Source organism: Balaenoptera physalus, assembly GCF_965194825.1.
Source record: "Balaenoptera physalus genome assembly, chromosome: 13".
In the NCBI taxonomy this organism is placed as follows: Eukaryota; Metazoa; Chordata; class Mammalia; order Artiodactyla; family Balaenopteridae; genus Balaenoptera; species Balaenoptera physalus.
Genome location: NC_138892.1, coordinates 5,941,460 through 5,966,228, shown reverse-complemented (window position 1 = coordinate 5,966,228; position 24,769 = coordinate 5,941,460). Strand labels below are relative to the sequence as shown.

At 49.0% G+C, this 24,769-nt stretch overlaps 1 protein-coding gene across 1 annotated transcript in view; it reads right to left on the bottom strand.

Annotated features, from left to right (window-relative positions):
• The window catches only part of EFCAB6 (EF-hand calcium binding domain 6), a 252,788-nt gene that overhangs the window by 24,279 nt on the left and 203,740 nt on the right, over window positions 1–24,769 (bottom strand). Inside the window, exons 25-26 of the mRNA XM_082420556.1 lie at window positions 18,962–19,157; window positions 15,681–15,872 (exon numbers count right to left, since the gene is read on the bottom strand). Of these exons, the coding sequence (XP_082276682.1) occupies window positions 15,681–15,872; window positions 18,962–19,157 (388 nt within the window). The remainder of the gene's footprint in view (window positions 1–15,680; window positions 15,873–18,961; window positions 19,158–24,769) is intronic.

Here is a 24,769-nt window from a genome sequence, read left to right as displayed (position 1 = left end):
AAGAAAGAGTGGATGAACAGTGTCTCCGCACAGCCAACCAAATGAATGAGTGCTCTGGGAAGCCACCCTGGGTCTTCTGTTAAAGAACTCTGACCTGGTCATGCTGCAAAAAAACGGAAAAGAAAACAAGATTCCACTTTTTTCTTCTAAGAAATGCAAATTTCTTGATTGACGATATCAGTGCTGGAGAAGGTGGAATAAGGTATCTGGAGCCATAAAAGTGCCTATCCTTTGACTTGGTACCTACCCTTTGAAGACTTTCCTTGAGGAAATAAACATGGAGTTATGATCATTACAGTACTATTTATGGAATTCACAAAATTTTTAAAAAATTAGCAACACTTCAGATGTCTAAATTAGGAGAATGGTTAAATAAAACACGATATTTCTAGAAGATGGATGACAGTGCAGCTATTTCGAATGTTTCAGGAAATAGTTTAACAATATGGTAACATGTTTGCAGTGCACTAAGTGGAGAGGGGCCACAGAAGGGTCCAAATGATCACACGAGCACACACACATGCACACACGTGTATGCATACACACCCTAGTACTAACGCTTGTTCTCTGGATGAGGAATAAGCGAGGGCAGGGCCAGGCAGACGACTGGGGTTCCCAAGCCTGGAGTCTTGCCGGCCCCACGGGCCGGGGTCCTGAGGCTGGGGGGCCGGCATAGCCTGGCTGCGAGCGACGTGGAGGAGCGGCTGGTCTTGGAGCCCCGCTCGGTGCGACTGCCCTGGATGTGAATCTGCCCCCTCTCCACCTGCGCAGGGATCAGAGTGACACCTGGGTCACACTGAATCCCAGAGCCCTGGGGGGAGGGTGAACACCCGTGCCGGGCGTGTGACACACGCACCCGCGATGCACTTACAGAGGACGAACACTCAACGCACGCCCGAGATGACTGTACTGGGCCCTCTGCAGACACCCCTGGAATGTCTGCTGTGTGCCAGGCTCTTCGCTAGACGCTGGGGAGACAGAGGTGACAAATAATCCTTAAATAGTCTTGCCCGGGTAGGGTCTGGGGGGGAAGAGACATGAGCGCCAGTCTCACAGGTGAGCAGAGATTATAATGGGTCGTGTGCTCTTGACGCAACTGATGGAAACAGCCTCCAGAGGAGGAAACCACTGAGCCAGGAGGTGAAGGAGGTACAGGTGCAAATCCTTGAAAACTGGCACCCGAGGCGCTATTATCCTTACTCGACAAGCTGGCGGGAAGGTCAGGAGAGCAGCGCTGGCTTCCTGCACCCCCAGCGCTTTTCTCAGCATCCCCAAAGCCACAGCCAGAAGCCAGGCTGTGAACACGGAGAGGCGGGGGACTATGTCTGTCAGAAAGGTGGTTTCGCTGCCAGTTAGAGATATTCTTTTGCTGCTTGCAAAGCTAATGACTGCATGTTCACTGTAGAAAACTACAAACAGGGCACAAATTGAAAACAAAGATCACTAATTACCCCGCCCCCAGCAGCACCACTGCCATCGCCTCTGTGCACAAGGGACCAGCCCTTGACCAGAAGGTCCCCAGGCCCCAGGGGGTGCAGCTGCACTGCTCCCCACCCTGTGCCACCCGGAGAAGCCTCTGGCCTCTGGAGGGTAGGGCCTCCTGGCTCTCCCATCAGGGGCGTTTGGGCTCGAGGCTGTTAGGCGCCCACGTTCCGGTTCCCATCCTGCTCTCCGCAAAGCCACTCAGCCACCACCGCCAGCCTTGCTCTGAGTGACTGGAGACGCCAGGGGAGAACAGATGGCTCTTGGTCTGGCGCTTTTGTGTCCCTGGCACTTCTCACGTGATCGTTATATCTGAATGGGGAAAAATAGTGCTTTTTCTATAACTAGAAGAAATGTTTCTCCTAATCAGAAAAGACACCACTATCTTCAGATGCAAATGTCACTTTCCAAAACGAACTACGCTTTACATAAAAGGTCCCCTCAGGATAGGAATCACAGCTGCAAGACGGAGAGAACTTGGGAGGGATGACGTGTCAGGCGCCCACTTCCGTCCCCACGACTGTTTGGAGCAGGAGCCGCTGGGCCTGCCTCCTCAGTGCTCCTCCCCGTAGCCCCTCATCTGCCAACTGCACACTCCGGTGACTTTTCAAATGAAAAAAAAAAAAAAAGTAGACTCTTATGCACTATGGGTCTGACCCAATCAGACAATGATTTACATGTTTTGAAGGTATCTTCTCTCATTTATTCAAGGGTATTCATGGAACCTTGTTTTACTAAACAATTGTCCCTCTTGATGTCGCAGAGAAGTATGGGCCACCTGTCCCAAAAGGAAGATTCCTGGTCCCCTCTGTGACGACACGACAGTGTTGGTGAAATACATAAAAGAAATAATGCCCCAACATACGGAGCACACAATCATCAAAGAGCCGACTAATAACATCTCAGTTTTATGGAGTTTTTCTCAGGCTCAAACGTAGCCACGTATCTCATTTAGTAAAACGCAAGCTTTACGGTGTAATCCAGGGGTTCTGAACCCTGCCATTGCTCGGACTCACCCCAGAGGCCGCCCCAACCAGTGGGGGGTCAGAGGGAGGAAGCCCGCGTGGGAAGGGGCCCGGGGGGAGGTCTGTGCGGAACTCACCCTGAGCCCAGTCCTCCTGCCCCAGCTCAGCGCTCCTCTCGCCCCGCAGCCCAGCGTCTCTGAGGCCGCCTTCCGCCCAGACTGGGCTGTCTCCCAGCACACACAGTGTCGGCTGATGGACTGGGGGAGCCCTGCAGGCACAGAGCTGGGACCCCCAGCCTGTGTCCCGTCCTCCTGGCGGCTCAGGCCAGATCCGCCACCATGCAGCGCCTGACACTGAACGTGAAGAAGGGGCAGACCCACCCGGCCTCAAGAGCACAGCCAGGGAGCGGCACCAGGAACCCAAGTTCTGCCCGCCTGGGACCCAGCAGAAGTCGGCCAGGGGCCAGGCTGGTCAAGTGGGGGGCTGGGCCCGGAGGCCGAGGACAGCTCACCGTCAGCGGAGGGCTTTGGGGCTGCTCAGGGCTGAATGGAGCTCAGTTCTGCTCTTTCTTGTGACCTCAGGCAAGACGCACTCCCCTCTGCCTCACTTTCCTCCCGAGAATAAAACCCCAACCATCTCAAAGGGCAGGCCTGGGATCGCCATAAAATAACACACGCAGTGCTTCGCCCAACGCCCGGCAAACATGGGCGGCCATGCTTGCTGCATCTGCTGGTTATTTTAATAGACATCTTTGCCTGAGTCAAGAGGTCGGGCAGACCTGGGTTGAGTCCCGGTTCCTGGCCCACGCCGTCTCTATGGTGGGTAATCGGAGGGCAGAGGCATGTGGCACCCGCTGTTGCCTGCAGGTCAAGCCAGCCCACTGGGGAGGGAAGCCAGGTCTGAGACGTGGTCACGCACCTCGAGGAGGGCCCTCCACAGGACCCAGGCTCCTGACCAGCTGCTTCGGGCCCTGCAGGCGGAGCGGGGGCTCAGATCCAGGACGGCTAGGCTAGAGCCCTGCCATCTTCTGGCCGGATCTCAAGCAGTCACCTCACTTCTCTGGGCCAAGGTCCTCGGTCTGTAAAGTCGTGACAGCCGCACCAATCAGAGGGAACTGCCTGCAAGAATCATCCCCGGAGACAGGGGACAAACAGGGAGTATCCTGTCCTCTCAGGAAGGCACTGCACTAACCTGTCCCCCATAAAGATGAATTAACCCCATCTCTGCTGCAGGGAACTCATATTTGAAAGGGGTTGGGGGATCCCCAAGTAAGAAACTTGTGACCCCAACCCAAAGCTGAGAGAATGAGCCTGGGGCAAGAACAAGCCAGAGAGGGCGGGGCGCTCCAGGGGGTTCACTGACCCTGGAATTCTGTTAGCTCATATTCAGTTTGATTGTACTCTTGTTTCAACAGCTCTGTTACGGGAATGATTCCATAACAGAGCCTTCTAGTGTCCTGTCAATAAGTTACATCCAGCCACGTTCTTGGCTGACTTATAAAATCAATTTTCCATGAAATCGTATCCTAAGCAACTTCTCTAGGTAACCTGGAGGAGAGAACGTGGTAGGGAAGAGGTGGAGGGGTGGGCTGAGCTGTCAGATGATCTGGTAGGGCTGGAGACAGAGACACGCCGTGTGTCTGTTTGCTGGTGGCATGCTGCATTCAAGGCCCATTTCCTCAACTCCCCTGTCTCCACATCCTTTGCCATGGGACTCCGGGGCTCCTCCCACTGAAGAGCTGAGAATATTTCCCTATCCTGTGGCTTTGGATTCAGCCATATGACTGCTTTGGCCAAGGGAACGTTAGCAGGTTCAATGTGATCAAAGAATTAAAAAGTGCTTGCATGATCTGCAAGCCTTCCTGTGTCTGTCGTGCTGCCTTGAGAGGAGCCCATGTGACTTCGCTCTGGTCCAAGGAGCAGAGATATCCCAGTCAGGCCACCAGAGCCGAGCCAGCCCAGATCAGCCAGCCCACAAGCAAAAGCCGAACAAATGCTTACAGTCCTGGAGGTTCCGTGGTTGTTTGTTACACAGCGATAGCTGACCAATTCAGTTCTGAATTTCTAGTTAGTGAGAAATCAAAGGTACTGAGCTCAGAGTACAGAGAAGAGAAGGTGGCTTTTTGGCTGTCAGTGTTCCTTGACGATGGGCACTTTGCAAAGGGACTTTGTGACACTCCTCCTGTGGGTGTCCAAGGTGGCAGTCACCTGGCTGGGCCAACAAGGTTTAGCCAGGTCCATTCCAGCTGTCAGATTAGAAACATGTTGGTAGATCAATCTAACTATTACGAAGGTTATAATTAGCTAATCAGACTACATGACTCTTCTACTAAGTTTTGTTCTGAATACTTAGGGATTCAATTATACAGTTTTTCCCATGATTCCTTACAGGAGGAAAAAAAAAATCCCCAAACTTCATACAGAATAAGAATAGAGCAGGTAGCAAAATCTCCTAATTAGAAATACTCAGTAATGAATTCCTCTACTTCCTTTTAAAGAACAGTATAATTACTTCTAAGAATTGAAAAATTGCTTCATTTGATCAAATATTTTGATTAGCAAAGAAATTAATTGCACTGTATCTTCATTTGTATTTACAGTGAATTAATGAATGCTAAAAATAACAACAGCAGCAAAACTGCCTGTCAAAAAAAAAAGATAAAACATTAAAAAAATCCAGTTGAGAATAAAGTGAAAGCTCTGTGTGCAAACATGCTGCTACAGACGCCTCCCGCCGGATCAAGGAACCAACTTTTGCAACTCCCAGAGCCCAGCACGCACGAGGCCAAGGGTAGACGCTCGTCTGTCGGGAGGTCTGGAGGTCTTAGTGATCGATGAGCTGGCCTCAGCAATCCAGTATCCTGTTTGCAGATTCAAAAGGGTGACAGCAGAACTGCAGGCACAACCCAAGTTTCCCGGTGGCATGACCGCTGCCCACACTGGGATCTCTGACCACGGAGGGATTCTTTCTAGGCAATGCATGAAGGCAAATCTGGAGATTCCAGGTTACTTTTCCTTTGAAAAGGCTACAATCAAGTCAAGCTTCAAGTCAAGCTTCAAGTCAACTGAACCAAGGCTAACTGAGACCCAGTCCTGATGGCCATCCTTCACTGTGTCTCTTTCACCCAGGCGCTGGGCTGGGGCGTTGCAGAAATTTCTCTAATCCTCCCATTGCCCTTCGAGGCAGCCATGGTTCTCCCTATTTCTAGACAAAGTAAGTGGGTCAGGACCCGGCCACAGTCCCCAGGCTACTCCCCTGTGAGCTGATGACTTCAGAGCTGTGCTCTCCCATCCTTCCGTGATCCCAGCCCCACCACATGCACAAGTACAGAGCCCACCCAAGAGAGGAATGTGCGAATTCATCAGCACTGACTGAGGGCCAACCGTGTGCCAGGCTCCATCCCAGGCAAGGGGAATAGAGCAGTGAACGGCAGAGACAAACCCCTGCCTTGGAGAAGCTGATGCTTTGAGATGCCCATGGAGGCAAGAACGGGGGAGACCCACCCTAACAGCCCTGCCCCTTGGCCTCCCTCCCAGATCCTCTGCCCCCGGCCTCTTGCCCCACCTTGACCCATGCTCTAGCCATGCCCAAAGTACACGTTTCCCATCTTGGGTCTCTGCACATGGGGATCCCTATGCCCGGGAAGCCTGGTCTCCCAGTGTCCAGACACGGTGTAAGCTCATCAGAGAGCTGATTATGCCACCTCTGCCCCTGACCGTGCAGACTTAGGTCCTCCCCCTTCGGCTCTCCGAGCTGACTTCCACCATACAGCTCGACATTGACAAAGGATCCATCCGACACCTCTGCAAACACCCAACGCACAAATCCTTTGGTAGCACGAAATTGCCATAAAATGCTGAGAAGCAGAGGAAACATTTAAGCTACCCCTTCAACCCTTTAATGATTCAATAAACTCATGGCTGAATTCATTTATGAAACTATTAGATGAATTCTCCCACCCAAATAAATTACACACCATATAATCACATCATTACTAAATATTATACAATAACCACGCACTCACTGAATTAGGATAGAATGAAAAAAAGAATAATGCAAACATTTGGTGTTTGCTATGTTCGGTACCACGCAAAGCTCTTTCTGCATTAACTCGCTTAATCCAAATGACAATCCTGTGGGGTGGAAACTCAAGACGGCTCCCACTGACAGTAGGAAGCTGAGAGCAGGGGCCTGGTTCTGCTCTGAATTCTAATCCCAGCTCTGGCACTTCTAGCTGTGTGACCAGGAACAGATGCTGTCACCTCTCTGTTCCTCAGTTTCCTCATCCTTAAAAGGGGTCTTAGGAGGGTTAGCTGAGTTAATTTAGGTAAAGTGCCTGGAACAGGGCCTGGCTCACAGCACGTGCCCAATGCGTATTAGCCACTGTTTGGATGTTGGTGTCTGACTGTGGGTGACAAGAAGATGACGGTAACTGGCTGGGCAAAATCACTAGGCAGGCCAGGGTCTGGCACACACTGTCACACATGTGCTGAATGTGCGAAGGTAAGATTCTCCCAGTCAAATGGGGCAGCTAAAGCCAGAATGTGAGAGCTCACCTCCAAGCTAGACATGTAGGTATGTGGTAACAGTTAAGAAACTGGTGCCGTCTGCAGCCTGGACTTGCTCTGCCGAGGCTTGTTTGGAACAATGACTTCTTGGATTGACTCCTGGCTTCCTGATATGGTCATGACCTTGTAGAATCAATGGTACAGCTCAACTCTAATGTTTAATTGATCCAAGCATTGGCAATTGAATTAGACTGCAAATCAGACTGCCATGGCCCTGGAGGGGGTCTGCGGGGATGGTGGGCTGTGCCACAGTCCGCTTATTTTGAACATGTAGAGAGCCTATACATGAATACTCTCATGTATTCCCACTGAGGGTAGGAATCAAGAGAACGCCAGCCCAGATTCGAGGGGAGTGCTGGCGAAAGCGTTTGGAGAATGCAAGAGTGAGTGACAAATACAAGGTGGGACATCGGAGGAGCTATACAGCGGTCCCAGAGACGGGCTGAGGGCCTGGCCCTGCTGGCGCTGTACAGGGGTCAGGTGGAAGTGAGCCTGGCACGGCCCCCTTTGCTTTTCTGCAAGAGGCGTGGAAACCAGGTGGCCGAGCCCTGTCCTAATTCTGGCAGGGGCCCATCTGGCAGCTGCTAGAGCAGTAGATGCCCGGTCCCTCAACTGTCCACACCCCTGGAAGCTGGGGAAGGCGGGGGGACTTCTACTCCTGACTGGAGGCTCCAGATCAAGATGGGGCCCAGGATGCATGGGTGCTTCGACGCACTCAGACTTGGGAGAACCGTGTTAACCTTTCAAGAACGGCGACGCGTCACGCCGGCTGTGGTCAGGTGACTTGAGCAGGTGGGCCCCTAACTGCTCCTCTGCTGTGATGATGTCATTTTCATACAAGGCGGTGGTTGACAATATTCCTTTTCCTTTAGCTCAGGCATGGCGGGCCCAGCAGCCCCTCACCCTGCACTGTCACCAAGGCCACCGCAAGTGTCCAAGCGGCCTGTGTTATCCCTCCCAACCTGCCATATACTCAACCGTCTCCAGGACAACAGGTAGTAATTATCCCATTGGCAAGTGGAAAGTGAGTGAAATTTAGGGGAAACATTCGAAAATCACCGAAATTGTATCAAGAGCACTTAGCCTTTCTCGCCATCAGGGGCAAGAGTAAATAACAGGAATGACATATCTTAATAATTTTCTTAATTTATTTCCAATAATCTTCGAGCCTTTTCCTGAAAGGGAAACGTCCCCATTCTTTATAATATTCATTAAAAATACATGGACACCATTATATTTACAATAAAAAGAAAGATAAATCAAAGTAACACTGTTGGCAACTAATATAAATATGATGTTCATAAAAGATTACAAACATTTTGATGTGCTTTACGGTCTCTTGTTCAGTTGAAAACTACAATCTTAAATTCTCTCTTGGAGAAAAATCATCTTCAAGTTACTCAACATCTCACTGGATGACTTTAAAGACAATATATTATAAACACAAGGTAAGGACAGATCTCATTGGCTCTCTGTTAGCTAGAATGTGATAAAATAATTACTCTGCATTGAATAAGGATGTGTTTTGTTAAAAAATTCCATTATTTCCATGATAATAAAGTAGAAAGATTTTATATGGGTTTCTACCGTGTCTTTTAAAAATTCTATTTCTGCTCTGAGCATTATTTTATATTCACGGAAGATACTGAAACTGCACTTTAAGACTTAGAAGAAATGTTAAACAGGAATGATTTCTAAAAACAAGTAGTGATACTCTATATAGTTTGCACGTAGCACTTTGAATGTAAAATGTTTTTCCCAGAAGTGAAAAACAGGTATTTGCTGAGGGCAGACATTCAGATAACGTTTTCACCTCGTATGTGAGAATCTTATGCAAAAGGTGTTAGTGCTGACGTCCAGAGCTTGTCTTGTTTTTCCTTTTTTACTTTTCAACCAAGGCTCTGGTAGCATTTCAGTTTTAATACCTCGTTCCTCTTCTTTTTGTGCCACCTGAGCTACTGTTTCTTGTCCTGACTCAGGTGTGATGCTCCCCGTGGCACCAGGCATGTCCTTTGCTCCTGTCTGCAAAGCCTGACAGAGCCTCACCGTCTGCAGCTCCCTGGCCTCCGGGCTGAGCTCGGTGTCCCAAGAGTGGCGTGCGGCCCACGCGCTGAGCCGACGGTGGGCGGTTGATCTGCACCAGTCCTTGACCCCCACTTTGAGAAACGCTTCAGTGGGGCAGCAGAAAGAGCAAGGAGCCAAAAAGCCAGGGCCGAGCCACACGCCAGGGCCGATCTGCACGCCAGGATCTGAAAGTAACGCGGCACCTGTTCTGAAAGCAGCTGAGACGCTTTTCCCCTGTTGTGGGTGATGGACACACGAGGCACAGAGCAATACGAGTTTTGGGGGGCAGGTTCAGCGGTGCACCCTGACTGAGAACTGCATCGTGGGCAGATGTGTAAAATCATCATCTTTACCCTCTGTGTGCTTTCCACCTCCTCAGGGCCTTACAGGACTCCTTAGCTACCTTTCCAGCTGTCCCTTTTCCAAGAACAGATTCGGTTTGGCTGGGGATTATTCACAGCGAACTTCCTTTGCGAGAAGAGGCCCCGACTGACTTAATTACATTTTGGTAATCTCCTTTTAATTCCTTGCCGCCCATGCATCCCCTAGAGGAAGAGATGGCTGACGAATTTAATGAGCTCGAGGAGGATGCATTAACTCTTCCTATTGTTTGTTACCTCTTTTCCTTCTATTAAGAACATCAGCCCAGGATTAAATTTGCGAAACCATCACTGTGTACACGGTCACGGTCACGGCTCTCACACAGCCACTTTGCCATCCCAGCCTCCCTTGAGGAAGCTGACCCATGTCCCCGCTCAGAAGTCTTAACGAGTCTCCTTTTGCTCAGAGAAAGGGACCTGAACTCCGGAGCGAGGGACGCAGGGCCCCGGTGGTCTGTCCCTGCGCCCCTCCTCCCTCATCAAAACAACGGGACAAAAGTGTGGTGGTCGCCCCACACTAAGGCTTCACACACCACGTCCTTTCAAGCTGGAGGTCCCAACCTCAACTTGTCCTTCCGGTAAAGGCACCTCTGCTCAAGCACTGGCTTCTCAGCAGGACTTCCCACCTCCCAGGCCGGTTTGGGGCTGATGCCACTTAGTCCCAAGCACCCACTGCGCATGGACAGGGAAGGCGGGGGCTGGGGGCAGTGGGCCAGGCTGTGCCACCTCTGAGTCCCCGCTGTCCCGCCAGCCTCCATGCCCCCTCCTGTCTCGAAACACATCTCCCATCGTCACTCACGTTGCAATTAATCCTAGAACCTCCTGGCAAGAACGTTCAGCAAAGTGCTTCCAGAAGCGAAGGGGACTTTGCGAAGAAATCAGGTAGGACGAGTGTCAGGGGAAGCGAGTGGCAACGTTTGAAGCTTTGGAGACGACCGCCCCCGGTTCTGGGAACTCAAGGGTCGGCAGAGATGCTCAGAGTGACCCGTGAGTGGGGCCGAGCCGCGTCCTCCGCCTGTAGGCTGCGTGACCTCTGGACACAGCCCGTAAGGATTCAGCGTGGCCAGTGGAGTCCTCCAGTGGGAGCCGCTGGAAGGCTTTGGGCACGTACTTATAGGTGCTTGGCAAGGACGCTCTACAGTAATTCGAACTCGGAACACAGGAAGTCGCTTCAAGACCAACGACGGGGCATCGGCGAAGCCAATGACGCTGATTGCTGACCCAGGACACCTGTCCTCCCGCTCCCTTCCCCATTCAAAGCCCCAAAGCCTGGGCCACTCCTGACTCATTCTCTCACCTTCCACTTTCCAAATGTATCCAGAAGTGAGCCACGCCAGCAGCATCCGTCCCCAGGGTGCGCCAGCCTCCCTCCCCAGGGTGCGCCAGCCTCCCTACTGGCCCTTGGCGCCCCCGGGCCCCCTCCCTGAGTCTTCCCCACCCGGTGTCCCCCGTGACTTCTCTAAAATGTAAGTTGGCCATGGTCACGACGCTCCTCTCCCCACACCTTCCCTGGGTCTCCATGTTATTCAGAGTCAAAGTGCTACAGGGGCGCCCCCCTCATCCGTCCCTGAGCACTTCCTACTCCCCCTGCCCCCCGCCCGCCCCGCCCGCCCAGACAGCCACACCTCAAGCCCCGAGGGCTCCCTCCTGCTGGGTCTCTGCAGGGCGGTGCTCCAACAGCCCCTCCCTAGAGGTCACTGAGTCCCTCCCTGCTCTCCGCTGGGTCTCGGCCCAGATGTCCCCTTCTCACTGGGCTACCTTTCTGTCCAGGTTTATTTTATCCCACAGCACATACTGGCTTCTGACATCTGGTACATATTCTCATTTCTCGTCCGTCTCCCTTGCTAGAACGCAGGCCCCTGGCTCACTGCTGACCTCAGGACCCACTCGGTGCTGGGTACCCAGCGGGCCCACAGGAAATGCTGGCTGATGGAGAGAGTGACTTTGTCTCTAAAGCAAAGTGATTTGCTTTAGAGACAAATCACTGTTGTGGAAATGCCAGCGATATCACAGGAAGTGAAAAGGCAGCTCCAGAGGGACATGCAGGGGTCCCAGAGGAGGAGCTGGGCAGCTGGGGTGGGAAAGCCGAGCCCTCTCTCCTATCCAGGGGTGGCTAGGGAATGGAGGGGAGGGGTGGCTAGGGAATGGAGGGGAGGGGAGGCGCTGAGAGCCGGGAAGGTGCAGCTGGAGGAACGACAGGGGGTTACAGTGGCTGCCTCTGGGGAGCAGGACTGCGGGGAACAGTTGATCAAGTGACCTCTGCCTTTAAATCTTCTGCAACAATTCAATTTCATTTCTATGTGGGCATATGTTACTTTGACACAAATAATAAACGTTTGTTTAAAAAAGAGTCTTGGGACGTCCCTGGTGGTGCAGTGGTTAAGAATCCGCCTGCCAATGCAGGGGACACGGGGTCGATCCCTGGTCCGGGAAGATCCCACAGGCCGCGCAGCAATTAAACCCGTGCGCCGCAACTACTGAGCCTGCGTGCCGCCAGTAGAGCCTGCAAGTAGCTCACAACTACTGAAGCCCGCGCACCTAGAGCCTGTGCTCCGCAACAAGAGAAGCCACCGCAGTGAGAAGCCCGCACACCACAATGAAGAGTAGCCCCCGCTCGCCGCAACTAGAGAAAGCCTGCGCACAGCAACGAAGACCCAACACAGCCAAAAATAAATAAATTAATTAATTAAATTAATAAAAAATAATAAAATAAAATTTAAAAGTTCAAAGAAAAATAAATTTAAAAAGATAAAAGAGTCTTTTAAGAGTTGAGAAAATCCCCAACCACCCCTTAATTCAGCAGCATATACTCTCTGTCCTTGACCCTACCCCCAAAGGACATTTGTATAAAAAAGAGGATTAGAGATAAATATACCAACATGTTAACACTGTTTGTCCCTAGGGGTGACTTTAATTCTCTCCTTCAAAATGTTGGTGTATTCCAAATCATGTAAAATGGACACAGATGACTTCTACAAATATTAGCTTAAATCATATGAAATTGTCAATATTCAATCATTTAGGACTCTAAAAATGGTGATTTCATATGATTCAACCTAATAGAAAAAATTATTTTTTAAAAATGGGGCTGCTTTCAAGATCAATAGAAGTATTCCTGTCCTTTGAGCCCGGTTATTTTATTTCTTGGGCTCTTCCTTTAGGAAGAAGGTCCAAAATGTGTACATAGACTTGCATACAAAGTGTTCATGGCCCAGTAAATTACAGTGGCGAAAGCTGGAAAAAAACCTAAATGCTTAAAAATAAGGAGTTGATGGAATGTTATGCAGACATTTTAACTCATGTTTGGAAGAACTTGAAGTGACTTGGTGGAACTTAATGTTAAAGGAAAAACAGCAAGATACATGATTATATCTACAATGTTATCTCCACTATGTAAAAACATGCATTACATCTGTACACTCACATTCACGGTGGCATTATTCACAGTACCGTAGCTAAAACGTGGAAGCAACCCAAGCGTTCACTGGATAGGATAGATATAGATCTACCCATAGATCAATGGATAAACAAAATATGGTCTATCCATACAATGGACGATTACGAGACTTAAAAAGGAAGGAAGTTCTGACCGTGTTACAAGAGGATAAACCCTGAAGACATTACGCTCAGTAAAATAAGCCAGACGCAAAAGGACAAATACTACAGATTTCACTCATCTGAGGCACCTGGAGTCGTCAAATTCCTAGAGAAAGTAGAACGGTGGGTGCCAGGGGCTGGGGGAGGAGGGGTTGGGGAGTTAGTGTTTGATGGGGACAGAGTTTCAGTTTTGCAAGACGAAGAGAGTTCTGGGGGTGGAGGGTGGTGATGATTACACAGCCATGTGAATGGACTTAATGCCACCGAGCTGTGCATTAACTTAAAAAGGGTTAAGATGGCAAACTTCATGGTATGTGTATCTTACCACAGTGAAAGAATTGGGGGTAAATGCATTAAAAAAAGACGAAGAAGCTCTCCGAGGCAGCGTGGCCCGTGGGAAGAAGACAGCTCTGAAGCTGAACTGCCTGGCGTCCACTCCAGCTGCGGGGGCGGGTACCTGACTTCGGGGCCCACCTGCTCCACCTGACCGCCTCCCTCATCCGGGCAACACCCAGGTGAGCAAATGCGGGGGGAGGGCCCAGAGCTCAGCAGGTCTCACTAAACCGTACGGAGGTTGCTCCTGTCATCACACCGTCATCCCAGGGTTAAACGACTAGCTTCTTTTTTTACACTTTCCTGTATTTTCCAAATTTTTCACAATACGTATTTCTTTTAAAATCAGAAAAAAAAAGTATAATTCACATAAAAATAGTGAGAGTCACCACAGACAAAGAGAAAAAAGACAAGTCACAGACCAGGAGGAGACATGTGCAACGCCCACACCAACAAAGGAGTGGAATCCTTTCAGGCAGTTCTCAGAGAGGGAGCCTGGATGGCTGATAACATTTGAAAGCCTTGGCAGAAATTAAACTCCCGATAACACCAAGGGCTCCGGGATGTGGCGCGTCAGGAGCTCTCCCGCTGGGCTGGCGGGAGCGTGCGCTGACCGGTGCAGCCACCGTGGCGGTGTCTGTGGAGTTGAACTTGTGCCCCGCCCCCTCCTGCAGCCGTTCCATGCAGAGTGACCCCGAGTGTGCAAAGGACACAGTCACAGAAGGCTGACCGTGCCCTGCTCGTAACGGAGAAAACCGCAAACCGCCTGTATGCCATTAGCAGGAGGACGACGACGGAACGGGGTTTGTTCATTCAATAGAATATATTCATTTATCATTTAATTGGCTAATTTTATGGCAGCTTGAGCGAGTGAACTAAAGCCAATGTAACAACATGGATCAACCTTAAATTCATGATATTAAGCAAGGAAAACACAAGTGCCGAAGACAGAATCTGATACAATATCATATATATAAAGTTTTAAAACAGGCAACAAAATAGTATATTTTGTTAGAAAGGTCCATCTAAATGGCAGAGATGAAAATACTCACACACCCCAGAGGAGATGGCACAGCCTTCAGAGACCTGGAGTCGGGAGCCAGGCTTCTGGGGCCACAAACCAGCTCCACCGCCCCCCTTCGGGGTGACTGTGGGCAATGACTTGATGTCTGTGCCCCAGTGTCCTCATCTATAAAATGGGATATTACTAGCATGTACCTCGTAGCAATAGCAAAAGAATTACACCAGTTAATATCTATATAGGACTAAGAATGGTGCCTTGCCCTCAGAAAGCACTATATTGAGTTTGCTGCTGTTATTATTACTACAATTGAGTCTCAGACCTTAAAAACGCTCATGCCATTTGCTCTAGCAATCTCATTTCCAAGAATGTATCCCAGATAAGCGATCAAGGATTTACGAACTCGGGTGTTCATGATATACAAAAGTGTGCAATTGGAAATGACCTCAGCGTCCAGCTACAGGAGGACAGTTAAGTACATTTCAGCACAAGCTTGTTGTGATTTAGCTGTTGCACTATCTTTGGATTCTTCATATTTGTCTTCATCTCCCTTTCCATGGCGGCAGGGACACCTGTGTGTCCATTCTCACTCAGCACAGAATGGTGACCAAAGAAATCCAAGTTGGCTGAAACTAGATTGTAATTGTTGCTAATGATGTAGGTCCATTTACATTTAGAAATGGAGAAACAGCCTAAGAAGGAACAGCTCGTGCTGCCAGAGAAGTGGTCCCGGGAAGGAACGAGAGCCCTGTGGTCAGCCACCCACCCTCCTCCAGGAAGCCCTCTTAGACTTCCCCCAGGACCCTACTAACTCCACGATTACCCCTACCTCAGGCTTGGCTGATACATGGCCCAGGGCCTGACACATAGTGGGTCCTCAACAAATGTCTCCTCCCAAGTGGGTCCCAATTCCCTCATTGCTGGTTCAGGGCCTGACATGTAGTGGCCTCACTTCTCTCGACACTAGGTCATCTTCAGGGATCTAAGATTCTTAGAACTCGTTAAAACGACCAGACAAAAGCAGGCTCTCCTAAACTTCTTTGAAAATAAACAAAATAATAGAATAGAATAACTTTCTAATGAATTAAAGGATACGTATTTACCTTCTAACACTACGTAGAATTTATATCAATTTTTCATTTAGAATGAGCTAATTAACTGAGGTGATTGCCAATTTACCTGACGTGGTTTTAATCAATTATCTATTTTGCAAACACTAATTTTAGCCCTTTTTCAAAAAGAAATGCTTATGTGCTGCAGACATTCTTACCTCCTCAAGGTAACTGTTGAAGTTCTGGAGAAAATATTTCCAATTTATATAGGGGGTGAGATGAATTCTTAGTTTTCTCAAAAAATAATGACACTGGGTATCTGTTAGTTTGTAACAGAAATCCTTAAGAACTTGTCCAAAATCCGAAGCCTTTACAAACCCAGTGTCCTCTTTATCCAGTGCAGAAAATGCCTACAATTTAAAAAAAAAAGGCAGATGTTACTGTCAAGTGAATATTTCAAAAATATTTTTCTTAAGTATTGCTTTTCTGAATGCAAATGCAATCAAGTGAACGTGACTCCCCTGTAGATTCTAAATGACTAAATAAACGCACGAGGACTGAAGACAGGCAGGTAGGCTGTGCACCCCATCTAAGAGTTGATGTGTCGTTGAGGAAACTCGCCTTAGTCCCTCCTCTTCGGATACGAAGATGAAGAGGAGCCCCGGTCCTCACCAGTCCCGAGGAGGCTCCGAGGGATGAAGGAACTTGCCCGAAGTCTCTGCATCATTAGATTCTAGCTCCCTAATGAATCACCTGTGACTGAAAAGCTCAGGCGCTACCCCACTGCATCCAGGTGTGGGGCAGGGGTCTCACGATAGGAGTCTCACGTGGGAAGTGGCCAGGAGGAGGAGTGAGGGACCACCCCATCCCACTCACACCCCAGGGCTTGAACACTGAGGCTCTGTCCTTTACGGTGGGGAGACCCCCCTGCCCGCGCCCGTGCAGAGGGGCTGGGGCAGCCGGCGCCAGCCCAGCAGTAAAGCAGTCAAACCGAAGTGCAAACATTTGCTATAAAAAGAAAGCACATTTTTTCCCATCTGTTGAAACAAAATCATTCATTTCTATTGCACTAGAAAACCCGTATCAAGGGGTAAGTTAAGATCTTAGTTTTTTTAAGTAAGAATTTAACGTGCTTGCAGACCCAAACCCAAATTCCCTTGCGGTTAATTCTCACTCAGGACTAACTGGGCACACCCCGTCCGTCCACAAGGTGTTATACAGGTAACCAAATTAACCTTAATACTGTCTGGCTTCAAGCTTTCATTTAGCCTGTGTAGATACGACACAGCCAGGTACAGTGGAAAACCTCTGGCTCCACAGCCAGGTGGTAGACTCTGAACCTTGGCTGTGTTGCCCACCATAAACCCTTAACCTCTCTGAGCTTAATAACTTCATCGGTATAAAAAGAGGGACATCAGAACTCGTATTGGTCTAAGTTTTACTATGGCAACCTGAAGACGCACCTGTCCAGGTACCCGGTACACAGTGGATCTCGGCATATGTTCAGGAGAATGGCGGTCAACATGAAGGGAGCTGACCGAGCATTCTGTTCTGAGGGCGTTAGAAGGTGCTGTGGTGCCGCAAGGCTCAGTGGACCTAATGGCTGAGCTGGGGTCCGGCTCGCTGTGGCCACGGGACCCGCACTTCCCTGGGGCTGTGTGGCTTCCCTGTGTGTCAATCCAGCCTGACAAGTCACGGGGTGTATGGGAGAATCAAATATGCCAAGGCTTAGGGATCTATGAAACTCTACATAAATATAAGGTATTGCTGTGTCCTTTCAGAAACAAGACGCTGCATTGAGACGTGTCTCCAGTGACATGGGAGCTGCATCATGTGTCCGGTACCCTTTCTGACAGCTATCCTCAGACATCGTCATTCCCTCCTCGCCTCGCTGCCCCAAACGCCCTCCCTCTCCAGGCCATCTGCCCGTCTCTTGGCCAGAGAATCTCACTCTCTTGCTTTAAACCTCGTCTCCTAAGGAGTATTTCTCAGAAGTGAGAACCGTGGTTCCTCCCACAGGTTCCATGGACCTCAGTTTGAGAAACATCCCGATAGATGTGACGTGGTGCCACTCTAAGCTGGAACAGGGCAGAGCCATCCTGCAAATGGATTTATGTAGCCTGCACAGTGCTTTTGACGAATCTGAAGTATGTGCTGACATTTAGAAGTCAGGAGGTTTCATAGCTTCTCATGAAAAATACAAAGATCTAGCAGAGCTGGGACCATTTTTCAGCTCAGCAACAGTCGGCAGGGGCTGAGGAGAAGCTGCGCTCTGGACAGGGCTGTGCCTCTGGCTTGCTGTGGCCACATCCCGGCCCCTTCATCACTTTTTCACTCCTGGTCCCTGGGCACATCCGAGTTTGCAGTCCTCACGCGGTGACCACTGGGCCAGGGCAATCTGGTGTCGAAAGGGGTACAGATGGTCTTTCTAGATGACCCGCAATGTGTTCATACTAATTTTTCTTTGATCTTTAGATAGTCGTTAAAATAAAGACACAAGTATGTTAAATCCTCACAGAGAATTCCTGCATGCAAACAATGTCTGCTGTCGGGGAGGAAGGCCACGCTCGCCAGCATTCCAGAACGTTCACAAGCTGGCTGGGCTGCCCTGCCTTTCTCCTTGTCTCCCACTGAAACTTGGACTCCAGGGCCCAGCTTGCCTCCCGGTGCTGAGAGGACGCAGGCCTTCAGCGAGGTGGGCCTCGGTGTCGGCGTGGGGCTGAGGGTCTGACCGCGTGTGGCAGACACAGAGGCAGCCCTGCTCTGACTGTGCTGTCTGGACAGCGCGCGCCCAGCATCACCCGGGAGGCCCTGCGTTCACCGTCTCATTCGGCTGCAAGGCCTGCCCTCTGCACACAGCATCTCTTCCCGCGGCTGCTGCAGGGGGAACTCAACGTGGGGACCCGCGAGGGGGTCCAGCACCTGGCGGGGAGCACGGCCCGAGCACTGTCTTCCGAGGATGAGCCCCACAGCGCCGTCCCCACATACACCGGGTCTCGGCACGCCCCCCCGGGGTCACACAGACATCAGCCTAAATGTCAGTGTACTCGGGGGACCCCCTTCTTACAGCCTCTGCCCTGGGCTCCTGGTCACGCTGAGGCTTTGTGCCACCACCCGACCCCGGCCAACATCTTCAAGGCCACCTGGCGTCTCTCATTCCCCACTGGCCCGGGCTCCCCTGAGGCCCTTGTCCTCTGCCCTCTTCCCAGAACCCCTGCCCTCACTGCAGACCCAGCCTTTGCTGAACACCGAGCACTTTCGTCTCACAGAACACATGCTGGGCATGCTCACGGTAGCTTTGTACAGAGCAAAAACGGATACACATTTGCTACAGTGAACAATATGTTCTCGACCAGCCATCGAGTTCTGATGCCCCAAGGAGAGTGGCGAGAGGTGGAGGGGCCCAGGATGGGGAGCAGGGCTGAGAGCTGGTTGTAGGAATTGGCGTGAGCCCCAGAACTTCAGTTTCCACAGGAAAAGCACGTGCTTTTTCTCATACCGCTGACAAAGCCGGACTGGAGGAGGCAACGACCTCCTGGATGTTCTTCAGAAGCTCCTCTGGACTTAGGGTCGCAAAACTGATCGGCACGCTCTCCTCTTTCTCTTGTGGCTGAGGTCTTGTCGGCTCGCTATTCTCCACTGCTCTCAAGAAGTCAAGGTAACTGATGGAATTACCATGCCAGCTGATTCCCCAACTTGTCCCAAAAGAAAGAAAACAATATATTAATTTTAAAAACCATCACTTATTCATTCAACAAACACTTGCTGAGCACAGAACAGTGTGGAGAACATGAATAATGTTGAGACACGGCTCCCCGGCCTGTAGGTGCACACACACCGGTCAGCTATGCTATTAGACGAGCACACACGAAGACTGCAGTCTAAGGGCACAGGGGAAGGGCTATGACAGGAGAGAGCGCGGGGCCACTGCCGGCTGGGGGGCCACAGACTGTCCTGCCCTGAAGCTCTGAGACTTGAAGGCTGGACAGTGGGCTCAGGGGTTTGAAGAGCAGAGAATGGAGGAGGAGGCCTGGCTGAGGAATCTGGCCCTGTGGCGGGGGCCGAGGAAGGTGCTTCGGCAGGGACGCGACATGTGCAGAGTCGGATCCTGGGGAGATGCATGTGATGGTGATGGCAGAGCTGGTCTGGGGGCAGGACTTCGGGGTGGTGGCGGGGGGGGGGTAGGGGTGTGGTCATCGGGACCTTAGCTAACGAGGGCCTGCACCGTGAAATGGGAATCTGAAAATAAGGGAAGTACAATAAAGACAGCGAAAAGGAAAAGAGGAACTGAGTAAAATAGATGCTAAATCCTTTTTCAAGAACGGTTGAAACTACGCTGTCCAGCTGAAAGCACTCAAAACATATTTTTACGAAACCTACATCGTTTAGTATTTTCTCAGTTAGAAATTCCATCTGGGTGGTGTCTCTGTGTCTCAACAAGGACATCCACGCAGAAAAAGAGCACTCCAACACAGAAGAAAAATACCTTTACATTCCACAAGAATACATCGCGAGAGCAAGTCCACGTGTCGTGAGAATATAGAGCATATCTATGAAAGATGTAAAATAATTCAAAATAAAGCTTAATTGCATTCAAAGTTCACATTTCTGTAACTTAGATTCCCTGAGGATTGCTGGCACCTTGACCCCTGAACTTTCTTTCAGCAGGATGGAGCATGTGTCAAAGAACAGCTTGGAACGCCGGGAAGCCGGAGAGAAAAGTTTCCAGCGACTTGGGTATCTGCTCCTAAAGTGAACGAGCCAAGGACTGTGCTTCTCCAACCCACAGCTGCAGAGCTGCCGTCCACAGGCCCCGCGTTGCTGGCTTACACGACGGAGACACGGAGGAAAAGGATAATCAGCTCTATTTCATCAGCAGGATAAATTGCCAACTTGGTATTAAAATTTAGTAATAAAATCAAATGCATATGCTAATCTCAGTATTATTTAGAAAAGTCTATTTTGGATCTAGAAAAGAACAATCTACATATAATTACAAATAACAGAGATGTTTATCATCAAGAGGTCTTTGAGAAGAAACAAGCGGCTGAGCGATGGGTCCTTATTAAGGTTTTGATTCGTAAAAAAGTTGATCACCCCATTGACAGGTGGACTACAGAAATTCCACAGCCCTTGTGTCGTTGCTTATAAAAGTATCAAGCCTAACTACGTTTTAACAAGACTCTCTTGTAATCATTTAGTTAATTATTTATCTGGTACTATTTTTCCATGGTTTATTCACTGAATGCATTTGAATTCTTGTTCAGCTGGAAATAGATTTAGTGAGAGGAGACCATGTTTAAGGCAGAAAAGAACATACAGGCATTTGAGGATGAAACGGTCCTTCTTTCCCCTATACACACATTCACATACACACACTCACATACACACTCATACACTTGCACACACTCACACATATACATATACACACAGACAACAGAGCACTGTCCTTCAAAGTTTTACGGGAAAATGATTTTCTCCCTAGGATTCTATGTTCAGGCAAGCTAACAATGTGTGTGAAGGAAAATAAAAAATAGTTTCAGACAAAGAACTGAGAAAATTTATTTCCTGTCCCCCCACTTTCTTAGGAAATTACTCCAGGAAGTACTCCAGCAAAATAAGAATGTAAATTAAGAAATAAAAAGATGTGGGATATAAGAAACAGGGGATCCAACCCTGGAGAATAGTGGGGACAGCCCAGGACACTCTTGGGTGACAGACCTGGAACAGGAGAGTGGGGAGCGAGGCTCGAGGATGGAGGGCAGCAGGAGAAAAATGGAGAGAACAGAAAGTGGTGCAGAATTCCGGGGAAGGCTGAAGGTTGACAATGTTGAACCTCACCCGAGCCCCGTGTTCAGAAAACAGCAAAGGTTAAAGAAATCACCCTACTCTCTATGTCCTTGGAAGCAGCTTACAGCAAAAAACTGCCTTTCCCCAAATGGCTTAGAAAAGATGCATGGGTACCCCCAGGTTTGCCTACCACAAGGTGGACACAAAGGCCCAGCGATAGTGCCATTGAGAAGAAAGCTAATTTTCATTCATTACCCGGACCTTGAATATTATGAATTATGAATATGTACACAGTCATAATTATGAAATGCTGTTTAATGGTTTTTGAGTTTTATCATCAAGCAATGAGCCAAGCAGAGAGGACCTGGTTGTGGCTGTAGGACATTTAGAAGTTAAATTTAACTAGCTCTTCCAAAGAAAAACTGTAGCTGACAAAAGATGGGACATGGAGAGGGAAAGTGATAGGAAGTGGGGGAGCTCTGACACTTGGAAGTGTCACTTTCACCTTCACAATAAGAAAGAAGCTGAACAAACTGAAAACCAATGGCTTTTCTTGGTCCCATCAGAAAATTGAGGTCACAGGGCAAAACGTCACCCCAAAATCTGGAGAGATGGGTGAACATAGAGAATTACAGCCAAGATCTGCTTTTCCTGGAGCAAAGGCCTTTGGAGCTGGTAGGAACACTTAAGTGGTAACTTGAGCAACGGTGGAGGCTGTGTGTGGACTAGTGTGAGACTGAGAAACCGCTGGGGGCCCAGTCTTAGGGACCCCCTACTTTCATGGGCTTTACCTTCAAGAGCCCCACTAGGTTATCACAGTGGAAATCTGAAGATGGTCTCCTCTTGGCTCTGGCAGGGGAAGGGGAATAATAATCCTTGGGAAATATGCCCAGAGGCTTCGGCGTAATAATTTTCCAAGGGAAAAGACTTTACCAGAGCCTTATCCCATCTGGGGGAAAGGCAGTGAGCCAACTCCAGCCCCCTCTAGACTTCCTGTCTCATCTGAGGGAAGAAAAAAGCTAAGAAACATTTCTGAAGGTTGCAGCCCTGGGACTCAAGCCCACTGAAAGACTGAGATTTCATCATAAGAGTATAGAATCCTTCCCCTCCCCCATACCTTACCACCATATCAACCCAGCTCCAGTATAACAACAGTGGGTTACAATGGAAAGAGCTGCAAACACAGACTCTATTTAAGGAGGAGTTCCTAGGGAAGCCTAAGGAAACAGGAGGGACAAAAACAAGGACACTGGAGGAAATCCAAGCCCTTGGCACTGACAGTTACAGCAGCACTAAACACAGCCCACCTCCTGCCCGAATTAACATACAACCTCACGTGAAAGGCTTGCTTACCTCAGTTCCTATTACCCAGTGTGTCATGTCTGGCTTTCAACAACAATAAAGCTGCAAGGCATGCTAAAAGGCAAGGAGAAACACAGTCTGAAGAGACAGCAAAGCAAGCATGAGAACCAGTCTCAGACATGACGTATTTTGGAATTATCAGACAGGGAATTTAAAATAACTATGATTAAATTGTAAAGGAGTCTAATGGAAAAAGTAGACAACACGTAAAACAAATGGCTAATGTAAGCAGGGATGGATACTCCTTCTTAGGAATCAAAGGAAATCCTGGAAATGAAAAACAGCGTAACAGAAATGAAGAGTGAGTTTAATGGGCTCATCAGTAGACTGGACATGGTTGAGGAAAAAATCAGTGAGCTTGAAGTGTGTCAATAAGGAAATTCCTGAATTGAAATGCAAAAAGAAAAAGAGTGGAAAAAAACCCCCCAGAGCAGAACATCCAAGAACTGTGGGACAGTTTCAGAAGTGGAACATACTCATAATTGGAATACCAGAAGGAGAAAAAGAGAGAATCAGAAAAAAACATTTGAAGTAATAATGGCCGAGAATTTTCCAAAATTAGTAATAGACACAAGGCACATTTCCAGGAAGCTCAGAGAACACCACGCAGAAAAATACCAAAAACTACACCTACTTATATCATATTCAAACTGTCAAAAACCAAAGACAAAGAGAAAATCGTGAAAGAAGCCAGAGAGGGGGGAAAGCATCTATAGAGGAACAAAGATAAGAATTACATGGGGCTTCTCATCAGAAATCATGCAAGCAAGAAGAGAGTGGACTGAAATATTTAGAGTGTGGAAAGGAAAAAATCACCAACCTAGAATTCTATACCAGTGAAATTATCCTTCAAAAGTGAAGGAGAAATAAATACCTTCTCTGACAAACAATCACCGAGGGAATTCATCACCAGCCACCCTGCCCTTCAAAAAATGCTAGAACACATTCTTCTGAGAGAAGGAAAATCAGACGGGTGAGAAACGTGGATCTACCCAAAGGAAGAAAGAGCGTAAGAGAAGGAATAAATGAAGGTAAAATAATACCTTTTATTCTTCTTATTTTTAGTTGATCTAACAGATCATTGTTCAAAGTAACAATAACAATGTATTGGGTGACTATAGCAAATGGAAAAGTGACGTGAGTAAGAGCAATGTTACAGGGGACAGGAGAGAGGATTCAGGAACACTTAGTTTGTAATAAGGCGCCTGCACCTCCCGTGAAGTAGTAATGTGTTATTTGACAGTGGACTTAGGCTAGTTGTTCATGTGTACTGCAAACCCTAGAGCAACTGCTAACATTTTTTAAAGGGAGGAGAGGGGTGCTAGTATCCTCACCTCACAAAGAGAGGAACATAAGACCCATGCACTTAGTCATAGAACTTCCAGCCAGCACAGCTAAGGGACACCGCAAGTTAGGAACTGCATACAAAAGCAGTCCGGGGAGGACCAATCAACTCTGAGTTATTTGGGTTTAAAATTATAAGAGGATAGGACTTGCAGTTAAAGTGGCTTGAACGCACATAACTATCTCCGTTCCTTCTAAAATGACAGAAGAAGGAGTTTTGGTTTTTATTGTTTTTTTTGTTTTTTAAAATTTATTTATTTATTTATTTATTAATGGCTGTGTTGGGTCTTCGTTTCTGTGCGAGGGCTTTCTCCAGTTGCGGCAAGTGGAGGCCACTCTTCATCGCGGTGCGCGGGCCTCTCACTATCGCGGCCTCTCTTGTTGCGGAGCACAGGCTCCAGACACGCAGGCTCAGCAATTGTGGCTCACGGGCCCAGTTGCTCCGCGGCATGTGGGATCCTCCCAGACCAGAGCTCGAACCCGTGTCCCCTGCATTAGCAGGCAGATTCTCAACCACTGCGCCACCAGGGAAGCCCCAGAAGAAGGAGTTTTTAAAAGGCGTCAAACAGTGGTTCTTGGGATGCTCTAGTCCAGCAGCAGCGCCACCACCCAGGGCCTCGTTAGAAATGCAGATTCCCAGGCCCGCTAAGTCAGAGAGCCCGAGGGAGGGGCCCAGCAAGCCGAGTTTCTGATGCCGGCTGGAGTTTGCAGAACACCGGCAGAAACCATGAAGGATGGAGAGAAAGTGGAAGAAGACAACAGCTGCTGGGAATCTGATGGATGAGGGAGAACAGATGTGTCAGAGTCAAGA